The sequence below is a fragment of the Nicotiana tabacum genome, chromosome 17 (assembly GCF_000715075.1).
Source record: "Nicotiana tabacum cultivar K326 chromosome 17, ASM71507v2, whole genome shotgun sequence".
In the NCBI taxonomy this organism is placed as follows: domain Eukaryota; kingdom Viridiplantae; phylum Streptophyta; class Magnoliopsida; order Solanales; family Solanaceae; genus Nicotiana; species Nicotiana tabacum.
Window position 1 is genome coordinate 133,211,302 of NC_134096.1, and position 19,569 is coordinate 133,230,870.

At 32.7% G+C, this 19,569-nt stretch overlaps 1 protein-coding gene across 1 annotated transcript; it reads right to left on the minus strand.

Moving 5' to 3' along the window:
* Positions 1-2,781: 2,781 nt before the first annotated feature.
* LOC107811510 (vesicle-associated membrane protein 722-like) lies at positions 2,782-6,952 on the minus strand. The gene is made up of 5 exons (XM_016636458.2): positions 6,596-6,952; positions 5,914-6,055; positions 5,706-5,826; positions 4,225-4,287; positions 2,782-3,249 (listed from the first exon to the last, which is right to left on the minus strand). Exons 1-5 carry the CDS (start codon positions 6,786-6,788, stop codon positions 3,100-3,102), a joined length of 669 nt encoding a protein of 222 aa, XP_016491944.1. The 5' UTR covers positions 6,789-6,952; the 3' UTR covers positions 2,782-3,099.
* Positions 6,953-19,569: the final 12,617 nt, after the last annotated feature.

Sequence of the window (19,569 nt, forward strand, 5' to 3'; positions counted from 1 at the left end):
TAAAATCACAATTCATTTTATTTCCTAAATAAAAACTTAGAAATTAATTGAAAATTTTAATTTTTAAATTTTTTCTTGTTTGAACTATATAGAAACTTATAATATTTAAGAATTAAAATTTAAACGAAAATTTACTCATATAAATTATTTTCTTAATTGAATTGTCTAAGTAACTATATAGATTATTTTTGTATTTAAAATAATATTTTTTCTTATTTTGAATTTTTTAAATTTATTCGAACGAGCAAAGCCGTGCTACTTTTACTTCTCGGTTTGCCAACAAAAAGGCTAAAAAAGATAAACTAATGGTTCTTCATCAATATTATAAATGCTTTAAGATAAACACATCAAAAGTCGAAATTTTATGGGAAGTGCCTCATTTCACAATATTTTTATACTTTACGTTAAAAAAGTAAACTAATTCTCTAAAATAAGTTCAAGCTAAATAAAGTTGTAGTATTTTGTAGAACTTTACCTAATACTTATAAATTTTAAGTCAACTTATAATACAACCTATTAAATTTGTAAGTCAATCTAAATTTCTTCTCTTGAGTATCTGGACATATATATGATATTTCAAGTAATTAGCTCTGTACAAAATATTAACAGAGTCTAAATCAGAGTCTAATTAAAATAAAACTAAAATAAAGTTTTCGATCTTTTGTTTAGCTGTTTCAATTCCTTTGGACATTCTTTACCTCTCTCAAAATCATCCAAAATAAACACAAGGGTGCTAGCCTCCAAATATATCTTATTTATTTCCTTATAGATTTTTATGCCATGAATTTGCCTCTAAATGTCAAAATTAATTAATCTTCTTTTTTTTTTTACATAATTCAGTCTTACTTATCTTTTTATGTATAACATAATTGCATATTTTTATAAGCACAAATAAAAACTGTTTTTAAGAAAATGTTCTATACGACTTTAAAGTATATCAAAGAAACGAACTGTCATTGCTCCTTTACAAAAGTTGTCACGAGTTCGGTCCTTAAAAATTTAAATATAATTTATTTTCTTTTTTTATGCTAATCTTACTTAAATTTTAATTTACAAGATGATTTCATTTATTAGAAAGTATAAAAGAATTTCTCCTTAAATTGTGGTATATACATCTTTTCAATAATTTACTTTTAAATCATGTCATAACACAAAATACGATGCAATGTACGTGCATAAAGGCCATATTTAAGTTTTTAAAAAAACATTAAGTCATTTATATGTATATCTATCTATATTATTAGACAAATATGACTGCTTGAGTAAAAACATTGATAGACTAAAAAAATTATTTTTTATGTTGTATTTATCTCGATGTCAACTCCTATTACATATAATTTATTCTTATTCTAAATTTTATACACTTTTTATTGATACACGCAAAAAATACGTGCAACGCACGTACACTAAAGCTAGTACTAATAAAAAAGTATAAAGTCTCTTATTAAAATTTGGCTTTAGACCACTGATTTTATGGAGACGCGGCAAATATAGTTATTCCAAAAATAAAACTTCATGAATTTTATGGAAAACTGGAAAATCACGTCTCAATTGAAACGTCACTGCCGAGTCTTTCACTTGAATCCTCCAACTCAAAGTTGGATTCTCTTATTTATGAACTTTTCATATTAATATAATATTGCCGATTACGCGTTAATTAATCCAATTCAAAAATGGATTTATTAACAAGCCTTTATTAATATTATATTTTATATGCATGTGAACAATGAGAATCAACGTAGAAGGATCACGTTTACTAGGGTTTTAGCTAAAGGGCACTACCATTTCTTTTGTCTTTACTTAGCTTCCCACTGAATTTTCTAATTGGTCCCTGCAAAAGTTAGATTAGGCAATTTCGCCCCACTAGACTTTGTTATCTCGTGTACCTTCTTGATACTTTCGTTTTCCTTTAGTTTTTTTCTTTTTGAGGTTATTTGTTTAGATTAAGAAAATGACGAGTGAAGTTCGCTCTATTAGTAAGCATCTCGATCGCTAATTGGTTGAAAGAAATTTGAGTCAGGTGGAGGAAGAGGAACACTTATAAAGGACAAAAAAAATTAATTTTTCACATAATTTAATGTCTCTACTATTTAATATCATTAACTAAACACTGCGTAAAACTATGCATGAATTATTTATTATAACAGCCAACCAGAAGTTCTCTCAAATCAAACATAGTATTCTTTTATGCATATTTTATGCCAAGATTGTTTTTCATTCCTTCCAACGAAACAACCAAATGCATAGAACTTAAATTCAAAAAGAAAAATCAAGGACTGAAAATTAAGGGTGAAACTAGAGAAAAAGAATAAAGACGACAAAAGACTTACGTCATAATGATTTATGGCATGTTGAATATCTTCTTCGTAACAAAATTTTTAATACCTTAGGTCGTCTGGTACAATGTTCGTTCGATACTCCATGAGGTGGGTTAACTATCCCACCTTATATTTTAGTGTAAAATTTATTCCAAAATTAGTTTATACCTGTAACTAAACATAGAATAAAACAATCCCGAATTATATCCCGAGATCATTATCCTTATCCCATATATCAAATGATCCCTAATGGATTTGAGCGTTAGCGGGAAAAAAACATAAATGAAACAATAAATGGATTTAGCAAGAAGGTAAAGAAACAGAGAGGGAAAAAATAAAAATACATCATTTTCGTAAAGAAAAATGTACAAGTCTTACCCTTTTTTTGCAGTCTACTTGTGTTTTAATCTATCCATAGGACTTGAGACCTCTTCGAGTGCTGTAGTATGCAAGTTTACCAATATACTGTAAAAGAGTCGAAAACCTAACATAATTTCTTTAATAAGAGTTTCGAGCATTGCAAGTTTTTTCCTTCTAAAAGGAACAAATCATTCACATCACAAAACGATCTCACAATGACATTCATATACTATGACATTTCGACCCAAATGTAAATAAAACAAAACGGATCCTTTCTGCTCCAACAAACAGAAACAGTGAGTACTCTAATAGACTAATACATACAGAACATAACATCTGTCTCTTTTCTCGCAGAATCATCAATGCTGCTGATATAGGACGACGCTTTTCGTAGAATTGTAGCATCACAACATAAACATGTTTACTTTCCACAATTGAACCCCTTGCAAACTGAGAGGACAATGATGAGGATCAAAGCAATCAGGATACCTAACACTATCAGCTTGATCTTCATGTTTTGCAGCCACATTTTCCTCCGGATTTGGGTTCCAGTATTCCTGAAGTCTTGTGCCTGTTACAATCAAAGAAGACCACTGGAATTGGTTATTGCTTATATACAGATAACACAAACTTTGCTTTGGGGCAAAAGAAAACTTGGTACAACAGTCGGTTGAGCTCTGTACTGTGGCTGGTTTAATAATGTTGGTTAACTACAACAAAGTTGGAAGTCTATCACACAAAAGTTGGAGGGAAGAACAACAATAAAAGTTATTCCTATTTTTATGAAAAAAGTAGTCAAACCTTGACAACAAAACCTTTTTTTGGGGAAAAGTCGACAGCAAATGTTATATTGAACAGATCAAAATTGACAAGGATACATATCATAATATCTTTAGTTGTCACATAGATATTGCCATGCATCAGATTAGTAGCTACCTATACAGCACCAGAACACATCTCACTACAACATAAAGAAGGGGCAAGCAAAATGGTAATCTTCTTTGACTTCTTTTGTATAGGTTGAGGAAGATATGAATGCCAGTGCCTCCAATGTCATAGGGTTATGGAAAAGACAGATTAAATATGATGTAAGCAGAAAAACAAGAACAAAGATGGAAGATAGGTAGGCAACAATCAAGCAAATGAAAGGCGGCGTCATTTTGTTGAAATTCTAACCACCTCTGCCTATGGATAAAGTTAGAACACCAGGCAACACATAAAACAAATGCCTGATGAGCCCCACCATCAGTGAAGTTAGCACCCAACCCAGAATGAGCTGAACGACATCCAAAAGCAAGTTGGTTGTACACTTGTAGCTCACTTGCAAACCACAGATTAACATTAGCTACATGTAACCTCAAGTTAAAATGCAAAAAAAGAAGAAGTTCCGATCGAGGTTCTATCCTATGGGTCCATATGAAGATTGAACACCAACAAGAGTCAATCCCATTCTCAATGTGTAGGAAAATTGAACCAGCATGGCGGTAAGATAACACAGAAAGCAAACAGTAAAACAAAAGAAGCATTTAAATGTAAGATTGATAACCTGGTGATGAAGGTTCTCCGTCTTATCCACAAGAAGCTCTATCTTTTCTCCACGATCAAGAACCTAGAATTTCAAACAAAGATAACATACCACATCAACTCTCATGATGTCGACCAGCAGAGTGAAAAGCATAACATATGAAAGAAGGAAAGATTTTGAAATGAAAGGCAATACAAGCAAATCACAATAATCATTTCTAATAAGGAACTTATGGATATTAATAATGGTTAATTGCTTTTCTTATGTAGAACCACTCTCCAAACAATCGGACATATATTTAATGTAGTGCAGTGGAGTATTAGTGGAGTACATCAGCAGCCACTACACTTAAACTCCAAGCTAGTTAGGATCGGCTATATATCCTCATTATCCATTCCACTCCATTTGGAGTGTTAGTGGAATGATCAAAGAAATTTACAAATTTAGCTCTAGGATTCTACAGTTAGGAGGAAAAACATGGCAAGTTTATCCTCAGAAGTCAGAATTTTTATGAGAAATCGCATAGTTACTCCGGGGATATGGGGCTTCAACAAGAGAATAGAGTGGCTGATGCCTTGGCTAATTATGCAGCTCATGATCAACAAAATTCTTATTTCTTATTACTCTGTTGTAAACTCTCTTCACCAAGATAATAAGAATCTGCTCAATTTTTTGATATGTTGGGAATTCCTAGTAGATTTCATTGTGCACTTTATTAAATTGCAGTGAGGAGACTCTTCACCTCACTCAATTATTTAGTTATACCTTTCATAAATAGGGGATATATATGATATGTCTCTTACATAGCTTTCTGCATGTTCTGCATTTTCGAAAGAGAGAGGTTTTTGGAAGTTCGAGGTAGTTCCGCTCTCCATGTAAAGATTTTGACATTATAAAATAGCCCACTTAGAATCCGAGGTTGGATCTAGGTGATTGTCGGGGAAAAACCTTATACCCTGTTATTTGAGTTGTCCAGAACCATAAACAAACTACAAATGTGACAATTTCAGAACTGAGATCAAAGGATAGTGAAGGACAACTACCTCTTCATTTAGTCAAATAAGAGCCCCTTTTATCACCCCCTTAATCATACCCTTTCCTGTATTGTTTCGTCTAGGTTACACAATTTAAACTAAACAACGAAGGATACAGGCTTCAAATACTCTAACAGGTCCTCTGGTCTGGTGAGCAGGCAGATTTAGAATAGCATACATGCAGAAAACTGCTAGTTAAAAAAATGACGGTCCTTCATCATATTCGAACTATTTGCCTTGATGTCTCTCTAATGTAAGGAACCTCTCCAAGGTCCAAATGATTCTTAAATTCCATTGTCCAATGGCCCCAATCTCCCATTAAATGCATGGATGGTTTTGCCTTGTATTATTTCATGTCATTATTACACAGAAAGAGCAGACATGGAATGTCAAGCTATCATGTAAAAAGTTAAACTACCTACCAGACACAAGGGTGAGCAAATGAGCAACTATGAGAAGACATTTTACCTTCTCAATGTTTTCCATCATAACACCTTTAACTTCCGAAACCTGGGCTTTCACCTTCGCAATTTTGCTAATTTCATCAGGATGGTCAGCACAATACTGCATATGCTCCTTCAACTTAGGTCTGCACTTAAGAAAGCACATCAGTTAGATGACTCGACCGAAAATTCTGCCTTTACATGCCACTGAAGTAAATATTTAATAAAATCACCCGAATTCCTTGTTCAGGCTGTTTGGAGGAGCTGTCGCAGCCTTCCCACCCCCATATTTCGACACAAAATCATCCTTAACGCGCTCCAAAAATGCTATTGGAACTTGTCTTCCAACGGACTCCTCAGCAACCACACAGTATGCTGCAAGATGAATCATTAAGTTAGCATAGGTAAGTCCACTAATTAACAAACTAGCAACATTGGTATATTTCTGAAAGTGAAAGATATCTAAAGAATAAATTTTCTAATAGCATCAGATCTTTCTCATAATAGCTTATTGAATTCTGTAGGTTAGACAGTAAGCTACGATGCTCTTCACTTGAAAGTAAATATACGATCAGCAGATCACAGTAAAGTAAGCAGCTAAGACAATGTATCGTGGAAGGTGAACATTTTCTTAAATGTACAACAAAATTAGGAAACCCCCAACACAAAAATACCATAGTTCACAATAATATATATTTTTAGATCAGTATGGTTTCCAGTACTAGAGCTAGTCAAATCATCAAATTTTCATTTTTTAATAGAGTTTACATTGTAATCCACAGTTGTCAGAAATTTCTTCGATCCCTTTTCATATGTAAGCAAACCCCATAAACAGAAACACAAATAAGAACAGAAAAAGAAACAGCTATTTATATAACAAGAAAGAGAATTGAAAAATAGAAAAAGAGAACTGACTGAAGCCATTATCGACAAGGTAATTGAAGGTGTGACCATCACAGTTGTAAGTGAACTTGTTATTGGAAGCAGGGAGCTTCTGAAGGCACTGATAAGCTATGGAGTTGAAGTTACCACTGAAATCTGTGTATTCAGCCAATATCACATTCCCACGACCCACAAACGCATAGATCAAAGCCTTCTGCTGACCCATTTGATTTCTTGCTGGATCGCCGATCTGGGTTTTCTTTTTTGGGGTTTTCTTGTATTTGCTTAGCAAATAACCAAAGTAAAATTCAAAGAAGAGAAAAAATGTAGACTATGGAGACCCTTCACTCTATATCCTTGTGGCTTTTTCTCACTCTTGACTTGTAGAGAGAGAAAGCGAATGGGGGGTTTTGAGTGAAAGGGAGAAAAAGGGTGGTTTAAATGAGGGGTGTTGACATGACACCTATGTTAACAAATATCTTCCACCACAATATTTTTTCATTCCTCAAACTTATTTACTAAAATTATCCCAATTTTATATATTACCCGTCATAAATATTTTTTTCTTACAATTTATATACAATTTATTATTAGCACCTTAATTTGGAGATTCTTTGCTTGAAAAATAACGTAATTGAAGGGAACAAAGTTCAAATTGTCTTTCGTGTGTTACCTATTTTAAGCCATAATTAGCGCAACTCTTCTCTCTTTGCCATAATTGCCTATTTTAAGAAAAGAATGATGTATGATACAACATCATACAAGATAAAAATAAAATTTATACAAATTTAATATAAAATTTAATATATCTACAACTACATACATACTAAAAATAAATTTCTAACAATTAATTATACAATATACAATTTATTTGCAACTTATCTACAACTTTCATACATCATTCTTACATAGTTAAATACAACTATAATGTCATACAACTTAAATATAATTTTAATATAATATGTCTTTTGTATGTATTTTGTATATAGTTTGTATATATTTTGTATGTGGTGTGTTCTTCAGCTTCTTCTTTGAATTTCAATCTAAAAATCCAGCCAAATCAAATCTAATTTTCACCAAATACCCTCAAAATCGAGATATAAATTCCATAAAATATTTTCAATCGTTTGCAATAACACCCAATCCAAACAAACAATATTTTTTGAAAATCCGAATTCAAATTCAAAGTTTTGAAACTTTTTAATGGTTGTCAATGGTGGAGAGCCAAACACCTTCAAAATTTATTGATTGATAATTTCAATTCGAATAATACAACCAACTAATTAATATACATCTACTCACAGCCTACCATCGGAACACCAACAAGAAAAAGGGAAGCCCGAAAAAGCTCCAAACTCCAGCCATGGCGAAATTCAAATTGATAAAAAATTAATCCCTTTCTTTAGCCATTGTTAGAGAAAGTTATAAGCTTTAAAAGAAAGAACTTTGTAGAAATCGGTGTAGAAAGAGGGTTGATTTCAAAGAGAGAAAGAAAAAAAATATTTTAGAAAGATTGGGGTTGGTCTATGTAATTAAGGAATTATGAAGATTTTTTCGGATTTACTAAATTAAAAGGCTACAATCAAGGGATACTCATTTAAAACTAATTTGTACATAATTGGTAAATTGTATATGACCATGTAATTAAGTTAAAACTTGATTAGGGGTGGTAATTAAGTTTCATATGTAGTATAGGAAGGTAAAAATCTCATATACATTTCCCTTTGCCTTTGACTTAAAATAGCTTATAAGTAGGAGTGTACATAGGTCGGGTTAGTTTGGGTTTTTCAATTATCAAACCAAACTAATTGTATCGGGTTATTAAATCTAAAGACTAAACCAAAATAATAAAAGTCGGGTTTTTTAATCTCGGTTTTTTCAAGTTATTTCGATTTTTTTCATAAAGTCTTCATAACACAAAACAAAAAATTTGTGCTCCAAATATTTCTCTGATTCTAGTATTGGTGGCATGTGGGCCGGTTAGGATCGGGCCCGGCCCATGACCGCAAGCCCAAATGGGCAGTGGGCCTAAACGGTTCTAACCGGATAGGACCGGGACCGTGGGGAGGTGGACTGGGTAGTGGGCCGGTCTCATAGGCGAGGCCCGCGAGACCGGGACCGGCTGGGAAGTGGGCCGGTTGAAGCGGTCCTAAACGGGCCTATCCGGGCCCAAGGGCTAATATTTTTTAAAAATTAAATCTGCCACATTATAGCCTTTATGGTATTTAAAATAGGCCCGCCAGGGCCCGGGATCGGATCGGGACCGGCCCGGTCCCTTAGCGGGCCTAGCCGTTGGGCTGTCAAAAATAGCCGTTGGCTATTTATGAAATTCCGCCACTACCAACGGAAATTCCTCCGGACCTTGAAGGATTTATAAAATTTGTAAGAGATACCATATAAATTAATATGTAACTTGTATTTTGGCACATCTTGATTAGTTTCTTTTTCTTCTCAATGGTGGTATTAGCATCTTGTTGTGCTCATTCCATAGGGGGGAGGAAGACTAAGAAAGATATTGCCATGATTTTTAATGCTATAATAAATATATAACGCATTGATTTGAATATCTCTTTACAATATTTTTGTCTTTTTATATATCTTAAGCTATACATATAGTATAATATAGTATATACTATACTATACTATATACTATATACATAGTATATATATATATAGTATATTCGAATTATATATTAAAAATATCATTCATAATTTTTTGAAATTCTGAAGGGGCATTTTTCAAACCAAAAGGCATAACATTCCATTCATATTGCCCAAATGGAACATTAAAAGCAGTCCTATAAGTATGCTCTTTAAATATTTGAATCTGCCAATATCCAGATTTTAAATCAAATTTTGAAAATATATTGGCGTCATATAATCTAGACAATAAATCTCTTTTATTAGGAATAGGATATCTAACCCACTTTAAATATTTATTCAAGGGATTATAATTTATGACTAATCTAGGAACACCACGTTCCTTTTCAGCTGCGTTATTAACATAAAAGGTTGTACATGACCAAGGAGATTTTGAGGGTTTTATCAAACCCTTTGATAGCAAACTATCAATCTCTTTTTTGCAAAATTCTACCAATTCTGCGTTCATCTGACAAGGTCGAGATTTAGTAGGAATATCATCCTCAGAGAAATTGTCTTCATATGGAAGAGTGACAATATACTTTTTTCGATTCCAAAAAGCACTAGGATGCTCAGCACAAATATCAATAGCAATCTGTTCGGAAATCAATTTGATTTTTTTCTGTACTTTAGTAGAATTCAAAGTATCAAATATATTCATACTAAACAACTCTAACTGTAAAGAATCAACATGTTTCTGCTTCATATCAATTAAAGCATTAATATCTCTAGTTACGACATCGTCACGGCCAGAGAGGAGAGACTAGAAGAAAAACTAACTAAGAAAGAAATCAGTACCTTTTGGCCGGGATGCAAGGCCTGAAGATGAAAAACTAAAAACTTTATTTACTTGTTCTTCTTGTTATAATCAACAAACTACAAACTCTTAATTACACTTTGAAGAGAGAGAGAGAGAGAGAGAATTCTAGAGAGAGAGGGTCTCGGTTCGCTTCCTTCTTCTTCTGAACGAATGAAACGTATAAATAGAAAAGAAAAGAATCTATGAACAGTAAAAAGTGGGTCTCGTGGGTCCCTGTTACAGTATTTTTACTATACAAAATAGTATTTCTACTGTTTATGAACAGTGTATCTACTGTTGATGAACAGTGTATCTACTGTTTGAGTGGGGTCCGGCGGCTTCACTGTGTTTGTGGGGTCTAGTTGTTTCATTGTGCTAGTCTTTTGTCTGATTCTTTCATTTTGCGGAGAAATTCTTCCGCATTCTGAAAATCTTCATCAGATAGTATTTTCTCTGATTCAAAGGGTTGAGAATCTTCAGCGATATCATCGTTGCTGATTTCACTCTGCATAGAAGTATCTGATGTTTCATATTGATTAATGGAACGAAGTAAATTTCTTTTGACTTCTTCCAAGTAGTTGTTAATCATTTCTTCTTTATCTCCTTCCTGAAAGGAGATCTTTCTGGCAATATATCTTACTGAGCTGTCAACAATCACCTCTTTCTGAGGTCTGCTGGAATATTCCTGAATTTTTATTTTGATGAAATTCAAGAGTTCTTGACCATATAATGTCTTTGTTTTGGGATCTTTTTTCATTAGTTTATCTCAAAAGTTATTGTAAAAGGTCCTGTATAAGCACGAGACTTGTTCTTCGGTGAATCCGACTTCTGGAGTCCATTTATGAATTCAGGGAATAGAGAATTCCAGAAAGAAATAAATTTGGTCAATTTTTTCTCGGTAACAGATATGATCTGTGTGATATAAATTATTTATAAAAGGGGAAATTTTTATCCATTCTTTGTATAACATGAGAAATGGATCATGTAAAAATTTTACTGTCGAACCGTGGTATGACCATCAGTTTAGAAACCAATTAGGAATAGCCTCTGCAAATATCTTTGCACATACTTTAATAAACCAAGTGTGTTTGTGTTGATCATTATTGTAGTATAACACTTTATTGTGGATATACTCCCAGTCTTCAACAGATATAATCTGTTAAATTATGATCTTCGAGAAGTTATAAACGTTCTCATCTGTGCTATAACCAGAAAAGTGTTGAAACTCTGCACTGCCAATACTGATGAGTATTGTTTTATAATAAGAGCGGGTTTTGTATGACTCACCCAGGTAATATAATCCATTTATTAAATACTGGACAATCTTAATTCATTGCACAGGTTTAACCCTTCCTGTGTGCAAATTCCTATTAACTTACTATAGGTATAGTCTCTGTATGGAATTTCACCATAACTACCTCTTAAAATTTTTCTAACTCTTTCAGCAAATAAAGAGGGAAGGCCATCTATGAACTTAGCTTTCCAATGTTCAAACTTATTTTCTCGTAGTTCCATCACTCTACTCATAAAAGTATCTTTATACCACCTAAACTCATCTAAGGTCTTACATCTAAGTCCATTAAGGAGAGTGCTGACAGTCTTATTCTGGTTGGTAAATCTACCGATGAAGTATTCTAATATAGTAAGAATAAGAGTATAAACAACATCTTCTCTATAAAATCTTTTGATAAATCAATAGGTTTGATATTCAAACCGAATAACTTTTTATCAAGAAGTTCTTCTAAATCATAAAAAGATTTAAATTTAAAATCCTGAATCTCAGGGGGTCTTTGAATATGAGTAAAAACAATTTGAGCTCCTGATTTGCTTCCTGAAGTAGAGGCAATATCAGTTATTTTCTTGCTAGTACTCATATCTTTTATCAAAACTGTTAAATCATCAAGTTTTTTATCAAGAAAACTAATCTGTTCTCCCAAAACCTTAACATATAAGCTTAAATAATTATTTTGAGAAATTAATTTATTAATTTTTGCGATGCTGACTGCAGCAATATCTTCATCAATAAATTTTTGAAATGCACTAAAAATAATACCTGTATTATTAGGTAAAACAAAAGGTGTCTGAGGAGGGTAAATTGCTTTAGTAATATTGCCACTCCCGTCTTTATAAGATCTTTCCAAAACTTTTATAAAAAGTGGTAAATATGTGGTTATAAACCAAGGAATAAAATACATAATTTGATTATGTAAAGCACAAGTTTCATAAAATTCTTGAGAAATATTGTTTAAATCCTCTTTACTATAAGTATCAAAAAACCAAGTTTTAAACCGGTTCCATTTATCACTGAAAAATTCTTTTTAAATATAACCTCTAGCTTGTGACCCTGGACTAAAATCAATTTGGTGTGGAATCATTTAAACATCATTTGGGTCAAAATCCATCTCGGACGCAGAAGGAATATCCTTATCAGAAATATTATCACTATCCTGAACAATATTTGTCCTGGGGTTAATCTTAATCCTTTCAACAGGTTTATCACCTACTTTAGTAGAAATTGTGTGCAGAGATGCAGCACGATTTCTAGCTGGTCCATAGACTGGTTCAACATGAGAAATGTGTTGAATATCAGGCAACAGTCTATGATTGGTAAAGGAATGTTTATTATAATTAGAACTAGTAGCCGTCCGGATTTTGAGTAATATGGGAATATTCAGTATTACTAACAGCATTTGTAATCTGACTTGGTGATATTACCGAGTCCAAAATCCATGTAGTTGGAAAATTAATTTCTTCCCACTTAATAGGTCTCAGACTTCTACTCATAAGAAGAAAAACATAAGTATCATAGATACCCTAACCAAGACAATCCTTATAGGAGAAAGAGATCTAGATATAGATCCAAAGAAGAACGAGAAACTAAGAAAGCCCATCGCAAGTCTACTAGATTTACCAAAAATAGGTCTAAGAGAGATCTTGCTGACATTAAGTGTTATAAGTGTGGCAAATTTGGCCATATAGCCCCGAATTGTAAGCTTCAAAAGCTGAAAACCTTAGGACTAGACGATGAGTTACGTGATAAGGTTTATGATTTGTTATACACTTCTGGATCAGAATCTGATTATTATTCTGAGTCAAAATCCGAAGCTGAAATAGATTTGCTTGATTTATCTGATAGTGATAAAAATGTTGATAATAATTGTACAACTTGCAAAGGTGATACATGTACTTGTGATGATGATGAATTTTATAAATTGCAATCACAGTTTCAAGATTTGAACATGAAAACTATTACATCTGATAATGTAATAGAACTTTTAAAAGAAGTTACTGACGAAAAACTTCGTGAAAAAATTATTAATTTGGCTGCTAGTTTAAGTTCTAGTTTTTCAAAACCTTTTGAAAAAGAATTTGAATATTCCCCGCCTTATTCTTTACTGGAGGTTAATAACCGTCTTTTAAATAAAGATGCAACTCCAGCAAGAGATTCTTCTTTCGATGATTTGAAGGTTGAAGTTAAAAACTTGAAATGAGAAATCAAATCTCTTAAACAGAATCAGATGATTTGTGATCATAGGATTACTCAAATTGAGAAAATCAATTCTCCAGCTGAGAATTCTAATGATAAAAACAAAGGTATTTTTGAAAATGATATTGAAAAAAAACCTATTAGTTTTAATCCTAAACATGATATGTTTTTAGGAATGATGCAAATTATTACTGCTCATAAATGGTATATTAAATGTACTATTCTTATTGATAATAGTTTTTCTATTACAAACATTGCCATGATTGATAATGGAGCAGATGTTAGCTGCATTCAAGAAGGTTTAATACCTACGAAATATTTTCAAAAAACTACTCACATGGTTAGATCTGCATCCGGACATGCTTTAGATATAAAGTATAAATTGCCTAATACGGGTATTTGTCAGAATAAAGTCTGTATTTCTCACTTCTTTTTCTTGATTAAAAACCAGTTATACCCTCCAATTATACTTGGAACACCGTTTATTAACGCTATTTATCCTTTTACTAGCATAGACTCCAATTAGAGTTAGAAAAATTTTAAGAGTTAGTTATGGTGAAATTCCATACAGAGACTATACCTATGGTAAGTTAATAGGAATTTGCACACAGGAAGGGTTAAACCTGTGCAATGAATTAAGATTGTTCAGACAACTTAAAATGGATAAGCTTAAGGAAAGAAACCAATTAGGGGACTTTTGTACCCAGTCCGGTTTATCCGAGATTTCTACTCATAAGAAGAAGAAACATAAGTATCATAGATACCCTAACCAAGACAGTCCTTATAGGAGAAAGAGATCTAGATATAGATCCAAAGAAGAACGAGAAGCTAAGAAAGCTCATCGCAAGTCTACTAGATTTACCAAAAATAGGTCTAAGAGAGATCTTAGTGACATTAAGTGTTATAAGTGTGAAAAATTTGGCCATATAGCCCCGAATTGTAAGCTTCAAAAGATGAAAACCTTAGGACTAGATGATGAGTTACGTGATAAGGTTTATGGTTTATTATATACTTCTGGATCAGAATCTGATTATTATTCTGAGTCAGAATCCGAAGCTGAAATAGATTTGCTTGATTTATCAGAACCAGGCGCATAATTATAACCATGCGTTTTCACATTTAATGTTAATGCATCAAGTATATTAACATTAGATAGAGATAATTGCAGATTGGGTTGAGTATTAAAATATACTGGGCCGTAGGCAACAGTAGATTCAATAGAACCCATCAGAGACTGTCTAAAATTCAGATTTCTGGCATCTCTGAGAGTAGCCAAAAACGTCTCTAGTAACCCTTTTAGGGTTAATGGCTTAAAAGCAATTTGTACCATACCAATATGCAGATAATTATATTGGTTTTTATAAACATCTACATCATGCTTGTTTAACAAATGAATAGTCTGTTCAGACGAATTTAAAGCTAAAGATTGCTCAGTTGTTTTAACAAGTTGTTTAAAAGAGAGTTTATCAAATCATTCATAATCATAGATTATTCTAATAGGGACTTTAGAAATAGTCCATTTGTTTAACAAATCAAGGTTTTGAGGTATATCTACCTCTTCCAACCTAATATTTTTCATACTAGTTTCTCCTAAATCCATATTTCAGAAATATATCTATGTCGAATATTTCATATCTATCTCATATATACTATGAAAGTACCTAGGTTCTGATACCATTTTAACAGGATCAAGTGGCGGGCGGTAATCCGCACAGCCTCCTCAACTAAGATAAAACAGAAATCACCGTTTGACCGGGAACTGGAATTGTTTCGTACCTTTGCTGATATTTATATGTCCACCGAGGTTTCCACCAGTTAAAGATTTCTATCTTAACATACTTGAGAATTCTTAATCTAGCTAATTCAGTACCCTTATATTTAAAGACTGGCGGTAATCCGCACAATCAGTAAGGATATAAGAATTGAAATATACTTGAATTTTATATATAGTTTAATGACTGTATGGAAGGTTAAAACCTTTACTCAAGCAAGGGGTCTGTCGTAATATAATACATACTTTTATTGAGCCCATGTGTCTAGCAGTTCTAACCGTGAAAGAAGATGCCCTTTTAACTCCTTTATCGGGCTGAGGTTCACGGCTGGCTAGACGAAGCCACTAAGGCAAAGCCAATAAGAGCAGTGTTATATTAGACTGTACCAACCATCTTGACACCAAGTCAAAACTCTATATATAAAGTTCATTTATATTTAAATAGATGCCGTCTCTTTCATGGTTTATATAGGAGAGAAGTTAGATACTCAACATAGATATGAAGTCTCTTAGCCGGACATCGTCACGGCCAGAGAGGAGAGACTAGAAGAGAAACTAACTAAGAAAGAAATCAGTACCTTTTGGCCGGGATGCAAGGCCTGAAGATGAAGAACTGAAAACTTTATTTACTTGTTCTTCTTGTTACAATCAACAAACTACAAACTCTTAATTACACTTTGAAGAGAGAGAGAGAGAATTTTAGAGAGAGGGTCTCGCTTCGCTTCCCTTTTTTTCTGAACGAATGAAACGTATAAATAGAAAAGAAAAGAATCTATGAACAGTAAAAAGTGGGTCCCGTGGGTCCCTGTTACAGTATTTTTTACTATACAAAACAGTATTTCTACTGTTTATGAACAGTGTATCTACTGTTGATGAACAGTGTATCTACTGTTTGAGTGGGGTCCGGCGGCTTCACTGTGTTTGTGGGGTCTAGCTGTTTCACCGTGCTAGTCTTTTGTCTGATTCTTTTATTTTGCGAAGGAATTCTTCCGTATTCTGTAAATCTTCATCAGATAGTATTTTCTCTGATTCAAAGGGTTGAGAATCTTCAGCGATATCATCGTTACTGGTTTCACTCTACATAGAAGTGTCTGATGTTTCATATTGATTAATGGAACGAAGTAAATTTCTTTTGAATTCTTCCAAGTAGTTGTTAATCATTTCTTCTTTATCTCCTTCCTGAAAGGAGATCTTTCTGGCAATATGCCTTACTAAGCTGTCATCAATCACCTCTTTCTGAGGTCTGCTGGAATATTCCTGGATTTTCGTTTTGATGGAATCCAAGAGTTCTTGACCATATAATGTCTTTGTTTTGGGATCTTTTTTCATTAGTTTATCCCAAAAGTTGTTGTAAAAGGTCCTGTATAAGCACGGGACTTGTTCTTCGGTGAATCCGACTTTTGGAGTCCATTTATGAATTCAGGGAATAGAGAATTCCAGAAAGAAATAAATTTGGTCAATTTTTTTTGGGTAACAGATATGATCTGTGTGATATAAATTATTTATAAAAGGGGAAATTTTTATCCATTCTTTGTATAACATGAGAAATGGATTAGGTAAAATTTTTACTGTAGGACCGTGATATGACCACCAGTTTAGAAACCAATTAGGAATAGCCTCTGCAAATATCTTTGCACATACTTTAATAAACCAAGTATGTTTGTGTCGATCATTATTGTAGTATAACACTTTATCAAATGCCTGGATATAATCCCAATAGGTGAAATTCATTCGAGATTTGTTAAGGTTTATCTGCCTTTCTTTCATTGTGGATATATCCCAGTCTTCAACAGATATAATCTGTTTAATTATGATCTTCGAGAAGTTATAAACGTTCTCATATGTGCTATAACCAGAAAAGTGTTGAAACTCTGCACTGCCAGTACTGGTGAGTATTATTTCATAATAAGAGCGGGTTTTGTATGACTCACCGGGGTAATATAATCCATTTATTAAATACCTTTGGAATATCTTCCACGGCTCTTATTTTCTCTGAATATCAGAATTTTCTAAAAGAAATATCATTTTTTTTAGACACTTTCTCATATGACTTGATATCATCATTGTCATCTTTTGTAATGGAAGCAAAAGTATCACTTTGCTTAGCAGAAGTATCTTTCTGTTTTTGAGCAGTCAAATATACCTGCAAATGTGCGTATAATGGACTATCTTCTGGAATATCTTCCAGATGGTCCGATTGATGCTTCTTCTCTGAGAGATATCCTCTCATTGGTTAAACTCTTTCTTCCCATTTGTATAACTGGGGAGTTTGATGTGGATCCGTATGACGATCCTGAAGGTGATGATCTTCCTCTGGACTGTGGAGATGATCTTCCCCAACCTCTACCTCTTCCCCTACCCCAGAGGGGTTCCATCCTGTAAATATTCACGAGATAAGAAATCTGGCAGAGAATTATCAATTATCTTTTTATATTGTATTTCAAAATATTGTATTGAAATTTTCTCAAAAATCATAACTCAAAGGTAGAAGAACAAATATAATTTTCTCGCAATAATATTTTCTCTTGACTTTTTGGGGCACACATACACCTTATAGGTTTTCATATATTCTTCAAGTTCACAAATATATCTCTATATATAACAACAACAACAACAACAACAACCCAGTAAAATCCCACCAATGGGGTCTGGGGAGGGTAGTGTGTACGCAGACCTTACCCCTACCCCGAAGGAGTAGAGAGGCTGTTTCCGAAAGACCCTCGGCTCAAAAAAAATAAAAAGACAAAATGACAAAATGACAAAAAGAAAACAATATTAGTATCACAACAACAATCATAGGATAAATAGGAACACCATGAAATCCAGAAGAAAAATGCAAAGCAAAGGGAGACAATATTAGTAAATATTAGTATCACCACAACAATCATAAGAAAAATAGGAACACCGTGAAATCTAGAAGAAAGATGCAAAGCAAAAGCGATAGCTAGTAAATAGGACATGCACTGAAAAGCGAAATAGTAAGCCACAACATTGCCAATAGCTATCTTAGACAAACTTATGACCGGGCCCGCGAAGCCCACTTAGGGCCCGGCCCGACCCACATGTTACTCTTAGATCCTAGTAAGACATAACTATATAAGGTGTTTTTCAATAAAATAATATAAAATATGATATGAGCTATGTCATTGTACTAAAATATTCAACAATAAAGATAAAAAAGTGCATAAAATAAATATTATTAATAAGTCATAATGAAAATAAACATAATCTAAAATTACTAAGTTGCTAAAATAAGTACGACTAACAAGTACTATTTTTATATGACTAAACACTATAAAAAAAATAAGTTGTGCATTTTATCTAAATCATGAAAAAATTAAAAAATTAGATATCCAACACTATTGTCATTCCTAGTACAATTTAATTGAATGTCTTTTATTAGCATTAATATTGACTATAAAACTTATTGTATCATTCAATAATTATAAGTCCAAGTTTAAAATAATACGTTAAAAGATAAAATTATGAAAATATTTAAAAAATATTTATAAAATAAACTACAATAAATATTTTTTATGTATTAAATATATTTAAAATTTCAATACATGTAATGTCGGGTTGGTTTGGTTTCGATTTGACTTTTTTTAGTTAAAACTAAATCAAACCAATTATGGTTGATTTTTCATCCCAACACCAAACCAAATCAAAACAAACCATAGTTGGGTTTTATTTTCCGGTTTGATTCGGATTTTTAATTTGGTGAGATTTGTCGGTTTTCTTTGTACACCCCTACTGGTTACTTATAAGCATATAAAACAGTATTTTAAGTAATGAAATTTATCCTACAAATGCATAATCATGTATATAGAAGTGGTGAAATTAGTTAGAAGTATTTGATAAGTTTAGTAAAAAAATATTGATAAATGCTTTTGTTTGAAATAATTAATATTCGGAATAAAAGGATAGGTGTTCCCGCACTACACTTAAAGCATGCCGAAGCCCGAAACCACATAAATGGCGACGTGTAAGATGCCCCTAACAATTGGCATTTATTTGGGTTTTACCGCCATACTTAATCGAGCTTGTACTTTACTACGACTTAATACAGTTGTCTAATTGATCGGGAGAGTGATGAACGTCGTGATGTATACATGTGACCAATAGGAACTTCCCTAGGCATATTTTAAGGAATGTTTATGAAAGATTTACTATGCTTTTTTACTTGAGCCTTGTAATTACATTATGAAAAACTTGATTTTGACAAAAGAGTGATTTTAAAGATGGAATATTTTCGTAAAAAGACTTGTTTCACCTTTTAGAGAATGGTCTCTACAACTTATAGGGTATTT

What these genes read in the sequence shown, in the direction of transcription:
- LOC107811510 (XM_016636458.2), bottom strand. Translation starts at nt 6,788, where the DNA reads ATGGGTCAGCAGAAGGCTTTGATCTATGCGTTTGTGGGTCGTGGGAAT. An exon ending in AGCCTGAACAAGGAATTCGG is followed by an intron (nt 5,827 to 5,913) that starts GTGATTTTATTA and finishes TCTTAAGTGCAG; the next exon opens with ACCTAAGTTGAAGGAGCATA. An exon ending in CGGAGAACCTTCATCACCAG is followed by an intron (nt 3,250 to 4,224) that starts GTTATCAATCTT and finishes TGATTGTAACAG; the next exon opens with GCACAAGACTTCAGGAATAC.